This window comes from Eptatretus burgeri, chromosome 4 (assembly GCF_056783735.1).
Source record: "Eptatretus burgeri isolate ZD-2024b chromosome 4, Ebu_testis_v1, whole genome shotgun sequence".
Lineage (NCBI taxonomy): Eukaryota > Metazoa > Chordata > Myxini > Myxiniformes > Myxinidae > Eptatretus > Eptatretus burgeri.
This window is the reverse complement of record NC_140964.1, coordinates 87,766,620-87,780,182: the sequence shown is the minus strand read 5'-3', so window position 1 is coordinate 87,780,182 and position 13,563 is coordinate 87,766,620. Positions and strand designations below refer to the sequence as shown.

At 46.4% G+C, this 13,563-nt stretch overlaps 1 protein-coding gene and 1 non-coding gene across 6 annotated transcripts in view; both read left to right on the top strand.

The window, feature by feature from the left end:
* LOC147028620 (uncharacterized) overlaps positions 1-13,563 on the top strand; it is a 118,708-nt gene that overhangs the window by 17,365 nt on the left and 87,780 nt on the right. Inside the window, exon 1 of one of the 5 annotated variants that reach the window (XM_085879243.1) lies at positions 12,395-12,783. The exons of 1 other annotated variant lie outside the window; for it this stretch is intronic. In XM_085879243.1, coding sequence (XP_085735369.1) covers positions 12,765-12,783 — 19 coding nt within the window. In that variant the 5' untranslated portion in view covers positions 12,395-12,764. Of the gene's footprint in view, positions 1-12,394; positions 12,784-12,828; positions 13,183-13,563 lie in introns of those variants that run through there. 3 more of the 5 variants (XM_085879240.1, XM_085879241.1, XM_085879237.1) reach the window with 3 other exon arrangements.
* LOC147028621 (U5 spliceosomal RNA) lies at positions 243-357 on the top strand. Its single transcript, XR_015057871.1, has one exon. It is a non-coding gene; the product is annotated as a U5 spliceosomal RNA (small nuclear RNA).

Below are 13,563 nucleotides of genomic sequence, written 5' to 3'. Positions count from 1 at the left end.
TGATTGGCCGTTCGACTTGAACGCGGCTGGACGTCGCAATAATGCCTTTATTTTGAAGAAATGATCGTGAAAAGAGCGCAAAGTAAACTTAAATCATGTAATGTTGCAGTATTTTCCACAACGTAATATACAGTAACTCACTTGGTGAAGTAAAGACTTTAAAAATGTGATAACTTTATAAACGCCATTTATGCCAGATGGTACTGATCACATTAAAGGATGGGAATAAAGAAGGTAATTTCATACTTCGGTTTCTCTTCAATTCGAATAAATCTTTCGCCTTTTACTAAAGATTTCCGTGGAGAGGAACATTAACAAGTACAAATATTTTTTGATGCCCTGTATTTATACGGGGCGATATTTAATGAAGAAAAGAATCGAGCTTGTTTTAAGATGCTGGTATGTGTCCGTACGTGCGTTGACCGTACGTGCGTTGGCCGTTCGTGCAAAGAAAACAAAAAACTTTCAAACTGCGTGCTCGAAACAACTAACACAGGCCGTTGCTTCGCTCTCGCGTGCTCGTCCGTGAGTCGCTGTTCGTGCGAATCAAAACAAGGACAAATGTGTCAAGAGAAGCGTCCGAATAGAAAGGTTTTGTCGGCTAAAAAAAAGAACAACTTCCGATGTTTCGTCACGTGCTTTGATTAAGCCAATAGCGATACCCGTCATAGTGTATTTACGTATTTACGAAATTACAATATATTAAATGGAATAATCTTTAAATAGTAACGTGAACTTTTCGAAACTTTAAACCAAATGTCCGAATATATTTAAAAGTTCATGATAGACGCTCTCAAAAGGCACCCTCAATGCGAGGATGTGTGCAAGTGCTTAGTATTTAAGGAGATCTGGATCATGTATATAAAGGAGCCGAGTCCTAATATAAAAGGCTTTGTCTTCACAAGAAGAACAATGCTGAGCTCTCTATGAGCAGCGTTCGTGACGCAAGACGTTGCTAAAAACTTTCAAACAAACACACAGGCCGTTCCTTCGCTCTCGTTAACGACGACTGGATTGGGGCATTGTGTTTATCCATAAATGCGCATAAGAAATCGAGAAATTATTAGAATACAGTAAGTCATCACTATCTGGAAGTGGTGCGTGCCTGAACGGAATGTTAACATGCATTCCACGAATTATCGCTTGCATTGAAGTAACAACTGCTGTGATACTTGCACACACAGAGTTAATTTAAATCAAGTTTAATCCCTGTCTTTGCAAGCCATGACATTCGCTGCCATTGACCATTGTCAGTCCTACGCCACGGTAACTAAATGGCGCCCTTTCCCCATCGGCCACGCCTCTGCAGCAACGTGTCTTGTTATTGGTTTGGTAAATAAATGGCCATAACGTGGAAACCACTTGTCCGAATAATATCAAACCTCGAAAAGGCACATCCTCAGGTCCCCAGCAATATAGCTGGCAAATTTCAATTAGATCGGACCAGTGGTTGTCGAGAAACAGCGGTCACACACACACACACACACACACACACAGATTGCTGGAATTATAGATAGATGATTTCGTGGCTTGCTTGGCCGAGTCGAGATCTGATTCGTTCCGGTCATCTATCACGTGGTGAAGCGGTTTCTTTTGCTCACCAACAGCGAGTGATCACGAATTTACCGTTTCGAGTGACCGTTGCGAGCTGACAATTTAAATTGAATTGTGAAAGAAGAGGTTTCACCAGCAGGAGATGAAACGGATTTCGGTGAATCCCATTTGAAGGTCCATGAAAACGTCTCAGCCTGGCATCGGGATCCACGCACGGATCACCCCCCGTGTCACGAAGGTCCAAAAGGCAGCTCGCTACGACCAGGTCGGAAAAACTGCCGAGTGATCACGCCTCTTTTAGAATGGGACATTCAGCACAAAATTTGACAAACGAGTTTTGAAATCAATTGAGGTGATCAATTATAAAGTGCATTTTGGAAAGAACATGTAAAAGAAAGCAAGAGGAAAAACCGGTTGACAAAATGATAAAATCTGCATCAGGTATAACTTGAATAATAAGTAAACATAAAAATAATAAACATAACCCAACCTTGATCTCTGTCAGATAATTATGAGGTCGTGAAGCATTTGTAAGCTCAATGCACCAGGTGACTCAGCCTGGAGTAAGTTGGCCAGGTGACGGTGAGGCGTGAGGGTGGTGGCTTGGGATCCTAGTGTCCTGAGTTTGAGCCCTGTCGGCTGCTGAATTAACAACAGGGGGTCGACTCAGCCTGTCATCGTCGAGGTCGGTGAAATGAGCACCAGGGTACTGTTAATTGGGGCGCTGCTGTACTTGATCGCTATGAGGTGCCTCACCGTGCTCGTGAAACACCACGATGAGAGTTTATAGCTGGGCTGAGATTGCAACCTGGAGCTGGACAGCTCAGAGGGAAGGGTGGATATGTCTAAAGCTCCCCCCCCCCCACCAGTCCATGTCCACCCTTGAACTACACCAATCACTCCTGAAATTTGTTCTACGAACTGATGCCCGAAATGAGACACTCGAGCAGGTTTGAAATATGCTGACAAACACGCAGAAAGCATTTATTTACAACAAGCAAGGCAATGATTATGACGCATGTATTTTACAAGCACACAAGAACCAACCAGCACGGATGGTATTCAAAGCAATTGAGACACAAAAGAACAGCAATCTTATTCCTTTAGCACTTGTGAGGAGTCCCTTCTGCAATCTTATGTAGTCTATACACAGGACTGGCGTGCCATCAGAAACATTCTGGGGAAAATATAGAGAAAGGAGAGAAGAGAGAAGCAGAGCGCAGTATGGTGGCGAACTCTGACTCACCCCGGTGCGCACAGGTGGACGCATGCCAATCCAAAAGTAAAAAGTGGGGGGAAGGCAAGGCATCAAAGGAGCAGGAGTGTATGTATGAAAATTAGGTATGCAGGAGGTATGCACACAAATAAAGAGGTATGAACACTCACCTCTAATTTGTCTAGCCTCGGTTTGAATGCGGGCCCAGCTATAAACTGTCAATCTGGTGCTTCACATGTAGGATAATTCATCAATAACATCTGTGAGCCATCCCGAGGATGGACGTTCAGCTGATGGACGTACTGTATCTTGTCTGGAGCATTATTCCCTTTGTTGGTGGATTTCTTGAAGAGTTGGAAAAATAAAATAAAGCTTTGGATCCAGATAAACACCTGAGAGCAGTGAGGGAGATGAAGAGCAGATGTAACATATTGTGACGGTTTTGGAAATTTACACCAGGGGAGAGCATACAGTGCCTTCACGAAGAATTCACACCCCCCTCGACTTTTGTCACATTTTGTTGTGTTAAAGCCTGAATTTAAAATGGATTAAATTAAAATTTTTGTCACCGATCTATGTACACAAAATACCCCAAAATGACAAAGTGAAAACATGTTTTTAGAAATTTTTACAAGTAAATTAAAAATGAAAACCACTGACTGATAGGCTGGATCTGAACAAAAATTAAATCGGCATGTTCTTCTCACCGAACCAATTCATCCACCTGGTTTTGTCACAACTCGTCTACAACTTTTTGAGATATCATGATATTGTTACGGACTCGGGTCCCTTCCGAACGCCCGTTCCTGAGGCCACCGGGCACAGATAACTCTGCACACTGGCAAGTTGCTGGGCAACCACGAATCCTGATTGGCATAGCCAATCCAGGCAGGGTTACACCACTTTGGGTGATACCTTCCCGGTGGATGGCCGGTCAATTAGGGTCTCATGCCCTCAGCGCACACTCAGATTACTGCCGAGCATTACAGTGAGTGTGCACTGGCTAACAAAGCAAACTTTTGGGGTAGAACTTCCCGTCTAACTATTCTTGTGCATTATGTTGGACCAATAAAGGAAAAGACAACTGAGACAGATTGGAAATAACAAACAATTATTTACTCCACACACAAGCAAGCAAGTATTTATAAGCAAGAAAGCAAAAGGCACATAAGAGCAGATTTAACCATAACATGTATTCTTCTTGTTCAATCTTACACAAAAGAATTGGCCATCATTCACTCTGTCTGCTTTCTGCCTTCTTCATCTGCTGTCTGCTTTCTCCGTCTTCTCCGTCTGCTTTCTGCCTTCTCTTCTTCACACCGCTCTTTCTTCCCTTCTCCCACAAGTCCTCTCTCTCTCTCTCTCTCTCTCTCTCTCTCTCTCTCTCTCTCTCTCTCTCTCTCTCTCTCTCTCTCTCTCTCTCTCTCTCTCTCTCTCTCTCTCTCTCTCTCTCCGGGCTCACGTGATGCATACTTGGACTCGCCGGGAGGTAATTCGTGGATTGAGAAAGGCAGAGTAGGGAGATGGACCGATGGTGTTGTCGAAGAAATTCTCAATTCCTCCTGTACATTTGAGTCATTTATTTAACAAACAAATACATATGCGCATATGGAGAATTCCGAGGCAGAAAATAGTCTTCCTCCAAGTTCTAAAATACATGAAAATATTGCGTTCTTTATATAGGATTCAGTAAGACAAAGTTATTTTTCTTTCCCATACACTGGTGCCACAGTTGGTCAGGTTGAGTGTTTCCAGGTGGAGATCATTTTCAGCTTTTGTGCAGCAATCAGCTTAATTTTGAAAGGTTTTGTCATATAATTTAAGGAACCAGATGTGTTTGTTCTCTCCCAGCACAGAATGACGTCAAGACTGCAGCCCTTTGGGTACGTTGATGGATTACACATAGTTCTATGGTATGGAAGGGGAGGTCAGCCTGCTTTGAACAGGCTAGGAAATGATATATAATCTGAAGCTGTCAAAGGCATAGTGAACACATCTAGATATTTCCTTCGACCAACATTCCAGTTGAACTAAAATAATATCCCCAATCAAACTTGATGGTGCCTTTTATTAATGATTTCATTAAAATCCCTTAGTAAGCAGAATAAATTTAAATGATAGGCAATTCTATTACACTGAATAATAATTAAAGATTACTTGAAAGGTCAATTTGTTTTGGACACTTTTACTCGCAGATTGATCATCTTTCAATTCAGAAAAGAGATACAAGGTCATTTAAAATGCAAATTAAAATAGATACATGTTCAAGCACACAGAATTGTAATAATCATGTCATATTTGAGTACATTTTCCATTAAAGGTTTATAACGATACATTTATTTTTAATCAAGTTGAATTGGCAACATTTTATTTTTACTTTTTATCACCCTCAAACCCATTATGCTAATTTTGGAGAAATTGCATCAACAGTGTGAAGGAGGAATTATTGAAAGTAACATAGGGATTGAACAGATTGATGGTGTGAAGGAAGAAAGATTGAAAGTAACAGAGAGGAGGGGGAGACTTTACACTGGAAAAATACAGCCAAGCCAACGCATGCCTCCTCCCCCGAACAACCTTTGACAAGGGGCCAAGAACTATCTCTACAAAGACGAATGAAATAATTTAGTTTCATCGATGGGTGCTGGTTGTCGATCTTTATGGCCCTCACAGCTGTGCATGGTCGGCGGGTAACCATTCTACATGCATTGTTGTGGTGGCCATATGGTCCGTTTCGCTATTGAACATCAGGCCTGGTGGCACGTCCGGACCGCTTTTCTCACCGGTCGTACACCCTCGCTAAACAGCTTAAGGCGGCTGCTTTTCCTGTGTCAGGGAGAAGGTCTTTACCCACTCCGGGTAAACTTGCAGAAAGGAGCCGCAAGGATTGGTTTGCAGGGACCTTGATTACCTTTGCAGGTCGCCAGATGCATTACTGGCATTTTCCTACTTCGGCAGGTCCTTACCAATAGAGCACCTGATGGAGAATGAAGCACTAAAGAAGCACAAAGCATCCCTCCTCGAGGATCGCGTGACCACTCTCAGCCTAATAGCAAGCTGGTGACCTGAGTTTTATTTTTACAAGGAACTTATGCGCAGGAGGAGGCCATTCAGCCCATCATGCTTGCTCCACCCCAATACCAGATTTTAATAAATCCATCAATACCCCTTCCCTTCATGCACAGCCTTTTCTTTTGGTTGCTGGTTGCATCATTGGTTAGGGGCGCGGATATGCCACTGATGCAGTGCCCCTATTACCAGAACACTGGTACTCATTTCGCCGACCTCAGAAGGATGACAGGCTGAGTCAACGCCCTGGTGTTAATTCAGTGACAAATGGGGCTGGAACTCAGGACCCTAGGATCCCAACCCACCACCCTAACTGCTAAGCCGACACCAGGACAAAGGTTCCAAACAGAGAATGTAGCTAGCCTGCAGAGTTTCCCAGATGCTCTGACCAATACACATTGATTCACGCTCGCTCTCGCTGGCTTTCTCGACTTATACTTCGTACCCTTTGAGCACACACAGCATCAACGAACAGCCCTTGTCCTTTTCAGGGCTCGCTCACTGACTCGCACTTCACACTGTTTCCTCTAAGCCACATGCATCCACCATTTGCACCTCTCCCTACATCACACTCTCTTCCCACCTCTTCTTTCTTCCCCTCCCCTCTCTTTTGTTGGGACCAATGTAAGCCCAGCGGCTTGCGTCCGGTGGGCGAGAGGCCACAAACACAGCTCGTACTTCGTTCTTTTCTCTGTCCCTCTACCTTACCTCATTTCCCCAGAATGACCGAGGCACCTGTGTTGTAGAATGTGATTCTGTGATTGAATAAGACTGTGCTTCTGTGCTTGGAGTAAGAGCTTTTCTTCTGTGACACTGCTTGTAAATAAGTGCTTCTTGTTAACTATTCAAACCGTTTCTCAAACTTCCGGATTGGCAGTTTCCATTGGTTAGAACATAGTGTGTGAATAGTTAAAGTGAGTTCACCCCCGCCATTTCGTTATGGTCGCCATTAGCCAACGTTCCACTTCCAGTAGCGCTCGGCCATTTGAATAATCACAGTGGAACATTGAAAGCATGGTACTCTATCTGGGGGTTTAATTCGCTGTAAAGGCAAAGTGGATTTAGAAGCTGGACCCTGCCTGAATTAAATGTCTTAGACAGTGTCTGTGGTTGCTTAGAAACCCGCCGCACCACAGAATTATCCGTGGTTCATCGGCTTACAGGATCATCACCGCCGGTTAGTGGGTTCGAGAGCCCCACCAACCCTGAGTGTGCAACAACATTGTTACGGTATCGGCACACTCGCCGGGCTCATGTGATGCATACTTGGACTCGCCGCTCCTCCAGACCCTGAGGCCGCCGGCCTCAGATAATTCCGTGTCCCAAAGGGTTTCCAAGAAACCACAGACGCTGGCTGAACGAATTAAATCGGAATAGAGTCCTCACGTCCAATTTACCCAGTTACCTTATTTTATTAATTTCATTATTTCAGCTCGGGACCGCACCCTCAGGGCGCACTCATATCATTGCTGAGTGGAACAGAGTGCAGTGCTGGCTAAGCTGCGGAGCCAATCAGTAGGGCAAAAACTTCCCGTCAACGATTATGAACACCCTATGTCAGATCAATGAAAGAAAGGATATAACGAGCAGGTCTGGAAATGTAACAACTATTTATTTACACACACGCACAAGCAGGCAATCATCATCAAGCATGTACAGTGTTTACAAGCAAGCAACAGCCATCTTTATTTCCAAATGTAGGCAATCAACAAGCAATCAAAGGTTAAAGGCAAAAGACACAAAGAAAAGACTTACCCCTCCTACGTATTTCCCTCTTATACAGACTTAGACAACAGACATGGCGCAATCAGTCATTCTGGGGAGAATATGAGAAGAAATGAGGAGAAAGAAGCAGAGCGGAGTGTGGGGACGACTCCGCCCTTACCTCATGCAACCACGTGGGGTTGCGTCGGGTCAAATATTGTGAGAGGAGGTGTTGGGGGATGAGGGGTTGGGTGGTGGAGTATCAGTCTTGTGTAGGAAGCATGTGGCGTGAGTGTATACGGAGCTAAGTGACACCGCAAGGACTGCACCACACCCTGGCTCATGGGCTGCTCGCCTCCAGCCCTGGCACGACTCGCTCCTGTGCCTCGTATCCCAGCGAAGCTGTGTCCAGCATGACCCACACTCCTGCAGGCAATCTCCCAGACAGCTAGTCTGAGATGTACTCGCACCCCTGGTGCATCAACAAACAGCCCCCAAGGCATCGACAACGGCCACAGACTGATCCGAGTCCTGGCTTTTTACAAGAGCCACGCCGTGCGTGGCTTTGAGGGAGCAACCGTCACGTATGCATCTTCCGTAAAGGTGTGCGTCTGACGGGGGCTGATGCAGCAATGGGGCCATGGAGCATTTTCGCTTCATCACGCCAGATGGCCACGGGCACCCCAGCCCTCTCGGCGCTGGTGCAGCGAGGGAGCGTCCCCGCTCCCTTCACTGTGCACAAATGTTCCTTTGTACTGTGCATGTGTTTGAGAAGGGTTGGCCCGTGTGACAAATGGAGGAGTGCAGGGAAGGAAGAATGTGGGAAGGTAATTTGACCAGTCCAGAGGATTAATGGATGAACGGATGGTTAATTGTGAAGAATGAGTGGATCGAGTGATGAGGGAGATGGATACAGATGGACTGAAAGTTGAGAATAAACCGACTGCGGGGTTGAAGAAAAGACCGACGGGATGAAGGAGGGGCTGTTTAATTGCGGTTTGGTGAAGTGGATTGTTTATGGATTGCGGAGGTTAAAAGCGTGTGGAGAAGGGGAAGGCCACACAGAGGATACACAGACTATCCTCAATGCATTTCCCCCCTCAAACACCAGAACAAAGGGCAAGCATCTCTCGACACACAAACTAATAAATAACTCATTCTGGGGAATCCAACATGCTCTCCCCTAGGGTAAATTTCCAAAACCGTAACAATATATAAACTCCCCATCCCCAAATAGAGAAGTCAAACTCTGCCGATGCAGGAATGATAAAGACAAACCTTACAAAGATCCTACAAACGATCCCTGGGAACATCACCACAAACAAACGAGAGTTAGAGGGTGTCCTGGAATCAGTGACGATCCTGAAAAAAAGTACTCAGAACAAAACTCTGAGAACAAGAAAACTTCACAACTTATCCTATGAATCAGGATCCTTCACTGAAATGATGGAGATAACAACCAACGACAAACACACACACAAAAAGTATAACACACACACACACACACACACACACACACACACACACACACACACACACACACACACACACACACACACACTACCCATGTACCACCCATATTCGTTTATTTAATTGATCGAAACACCGGTGGGGGTGGGGATGGGAAGGGGTATTCCGTTTGCAAGCGGCTTGCTGAATTCAGAGCGCTTGAGCAAGCATTCCAATGGAACGGAATTCCCGGCAGCGGTTAACAACACGGTGGTCTCCATGGAAACAATGCCATTGTGGAACTCGAGCGAATACTGTCGGGTCATCATTTTCAGTTTAACACGATCCTCTTGTCGCAACTTCCTCAAACGATTGTTTTGATTTAGCAGTGGCTACAGAGTACAAGGAAGAGGGAAAGAAAGATAAATAAATGAGGAGTCAGAAGGGGGAGCTCCCTGCAAAGCTTATGTAGAACCGACCACTCAACGTATATTTGGGGGAAAGGGGGATGGGGTTGAAAGTTTGTAGATCTTGAACAATTAAAGTATAAAATGCATGTTTTAAGAGTACTAGTGTGTGCCCGTATGTGCGTGACCATACGTGCAAAAAAAAGAAAAAAAAAGAAGAATTGTGATGTCATAGCACCGTGTCCTGTCATTGGTTTGGTAAATAAATGGCCATAACTTGGGAACCACTTGTCCGATTAATATCAAACCTTGAAAAGGCACATCCACAGGGCCCCAGCAATATACCTGGCAAGTTTAAATTAGATCGGACCAGTGGTTGTCAAGAAACAGCAGTCACAGACACACACACACAGAGATTGCTGGAATTATAGATAGACGAGTGTATGCCCGTACGTGTGTGGCCGTATGTGCGTGGCCTTCCAAGCCAGCAGTTCGTTCTTCATCCGTTTCAGCTGCACGACACCTTCCCTCGTGTCCAGTGTTGTCTGCCAAGTGAGCAGTTCGTTCTTCATCCGTTTCAGTTGCACTACGCCTTGTCACGCACGTTGCGTCGCGTGTCAAGCGAGCAGCTCGTGCTTCATCCGTTTCTTCTGCATGATGCCTTGCCTCGCGTCCAGTGTTGTCTGCCGAGCGAGCAGCTCGTGCTTCATCCGTTTCAGCTGCACGATGCCTTGTCACGTGTGTAGCGTCGCATGTTACGCGAGCAGCTCATGCTTCTTCCGATTCCATTGCACGTGCACGACCCGCAGCTTCGTTCCTTCGCTCTTGTAAACGATGACTGGATTGGGGCATTGTTTCAATTAGATCGGACCAACCATATTGTTGCGGTATTCGCGCCCGCCCGCGTGCTGACGGCCACGTAACTCGAATCGCGGCACGTCGCCCACCGGACGGACAATCCAGTCGTGACCCTCTCGGACTAACGCCGGGAACCAGTCACGGGTGGACCTTTCGGTCTCACCGCGATCGAGCCAATCAGCCCCCGCGTGGGATAGGGTTGCTCGCCAAATTCGACCTACCTAAGTACCCACGCGGAGGGTAGACCGGGCGATCGCACCTCGCCGCAGGTCGACTTCGGACACGGGCCACTTAAGCGACCCGTTCCGTACTATCAGAATAACCGAGCGGTGTTATCGTCGACCTCGACGGTTCGATTAATTATCGGGCGTATTCAGCCCACTACCAACCCTTTACGTGAAGCAAGATGAGGATTCAATGGGAGAAATGACGAAGCGAAGCGGGAAACAGTTCAACACAAAAGCACATTTATTCGCGGCACACGGGAAGCACACAAATTCAATTCCACCAAAAGCACACAGAAAAAACACAATTCCATTTACACAAAAAGCAAATATAAAAGCGAAAACACAATGCAGAGCTAATACCGACTACCGAGCACACGGCAACACTTATACAATTCTACCTCACAGACGGCGCCGACAACACATACCCAAAACCAAGGAAAGAATACCCTCTAGGATGAGGCGGGCCTGAGGCCGAGACCGGGTCGCGCCTACCCGTCTGGTGATGAGATGCGGAGCGGCGATGGCGCCCCAACTCCGCGGACCTCGCGGACAGTGTCTGGCAGGGGGTGGGAAAGGGGCCCCCTTGGTCGCACTATCTCAGCGCGGGGGGAAACAGGAGGGGGTTGCTGATGCTCGGGGTATAGAGGATCTTTATTATGTGCGACGAGCGTCTCCACCTCGGCCAGGTCGCGCTGTCGGCCTCCCTCAGGTGCAGCTTCCTGCACGACGCGAGCACCCCCTCGTCTGGTGTCGCCGCCTTTCCACAGCTCCGTCCCCTCCGTTCCGCACACGACGAGCAGCTCCACCGCCCGCGAAGTCTTGACCCTCTGCTTCCGACTCTCCTACTCTCCGCCTCTCCGCCTCGGGACTCTCCGACTCTGGACTCTTCTTTGGACTCTCCCCTTCTCTTGACTCTCCGACCCTCGACTTCTTGACTCTCCGACCGACTCTTCTCTTCTCGACTGACGAACACGGTCCTTTTATCCCCCCGTAGCTTCGCCTTTGACCCCCTCCCTTTGACCTTTCACCTCGCTCCCCATTGGCCCGAGAAAAAGTGGGCGTGAAGGCTTTTTGATCCACAAATTTGCATATATCGATCGTCCTGGAGGCGGGGCCAAATCGCCCCTCGCTCACCGATTGGACGGCAAAAAGTGGGCGTGTGTCGTTTTTGATCAGTTTTTGAAGCACAAAATCCGTGATTTTGTACACGCTGTTCGACGCGCGCCCTGCACGAGTCCAACACCGGTACCCACAGCGGGGCAAGAACGGTGGCGATGCTCCGGTTGCGAGGTGTGACGTGAAGGTCGTGGCGGTTGTGGTGAAGCGGTGGTTGTGGTTGTAATCATGGCGGTTGGTCCAAAATAAAGATAGTAAAAGAAAAACGGCTATCCTGAAGAGTCGCAGCACGCATAAATGACATGTATTCCCACTAGACAACGGGTTTGGGCCTAACTACACATGCACTTACCGAGATACCTCACCTAAGGGACCTGAATGGTGGTTTGCGAATTTGGTAACCACAACAATATCATAAATGGCCATAACTTGGGAAACACTTGGGAAACAGCTGAAATGGATGAAGAAGAACAATATCAAACCTTGAAAAGGCACACATTCAGGTCCCCAGCGTCAATTGTGACATGATATCAAACGAAGAAGAAGAAGAATCCTGGCGTCAATTGTGATACGTGCAAAAAAAAATAAAGTAAAAATTCGAGGAGAATTGTGACGTCAATCGTGATGTCATAGCACCGTGTCCTGTCATTGGTTTGGTAAATAAATGGCCATAACTTGGGAACCGCTTGTCCGATTAATATCAAACCTTGAAAAGGCACATCCTCAGGTCCCCAGCAATATTCCTGGCAAGTTTCAATTAGATCGGACCAGTAGTTGTCGAGAAACAGCGGTCACACACACACACACACACACACACACACACACACACACACACACACACACACACACACACACACACACACACACACACACACACACACACACACACACACACACATTGCTGGAATTATACATAGATTATAATGAGTATCTATAACAGGGGGTATGTCTGTGAACATTTCATTGGTTGTGGTATCGTTGTGAATCCGACTATGGCGGCCATTTTTGCCATCACAACGAAGCACCTCTCTTGATCCATCCCTCCACTTGGCGAGCGGCTTGCAAAGCGGTTGATACGGAACGACAGCTTGGAAAGCGATAGCGATCTGCTTGCTCCGAGAGGCGACGTCAAGTTGGAGAGAGAGTTGGACATTGCAAGTTCTTATGCACACAACATTCAACGGTGTGTTATTTATTTATTTATGTACTCTTCACCACGCGTCCTCCTCCTCTGCGTTGGTATTAATTTAATTATCGATTTAAATGTAAATCCTCACGTCACGTTGTGCTCGCTCGCGTCTGGGAGTTGTTCTCAACGAGGACTTGAATTATTTTAATTTTTAATTTTTTAACATCATCGATTTATAAACAACAACAACAACAATCACCTCAACAACATCATATCCCTCGTTGTGTGAAGTTACCTCACGCATGAAGCCACGTCTCGTGCACCTGCTCGTTGTTCAAGTCACGTGCTCTTCAATCAGGTCTCGTGCACACTCACATTTCGGAGAACACCACTCGTTGCTTTCTTCCTCAGGTTCTTATTGGCAAACATTATCTCTCGGGTCAGCTTGTTTCAGTAAGTGATTGTTAACAATTGTAGTAAACAAGGCAAAGTATGTGCAGTTAATTGGTTAATTATGTCCTCTGTCTCTTGCATGGTGTTTCGATGCTGAGATGTTGATCGTTTAAAGGTTTAAAGTGAACGTGACTTGATTGGATTTTAATAGTGTTTTTAAACCCGTTGTTGGTCCACGTTGGCTCAGTTCATCTTCCTGCTTTAAAGGAATCCGGTGTTGAGTGTAATTTCGGAACCACAATGTGGTTAAAACGCGGGTTCGTTACAAACAAATCCACCCCGTGCGCCCCCTCCGTGCTCACGAAGGGAAAAGCGGGGTTCATCAAAGTGAAGATCAATTACTGCACCGTAGTCCCCACGAAGCAAGCTGAACGCACAGTC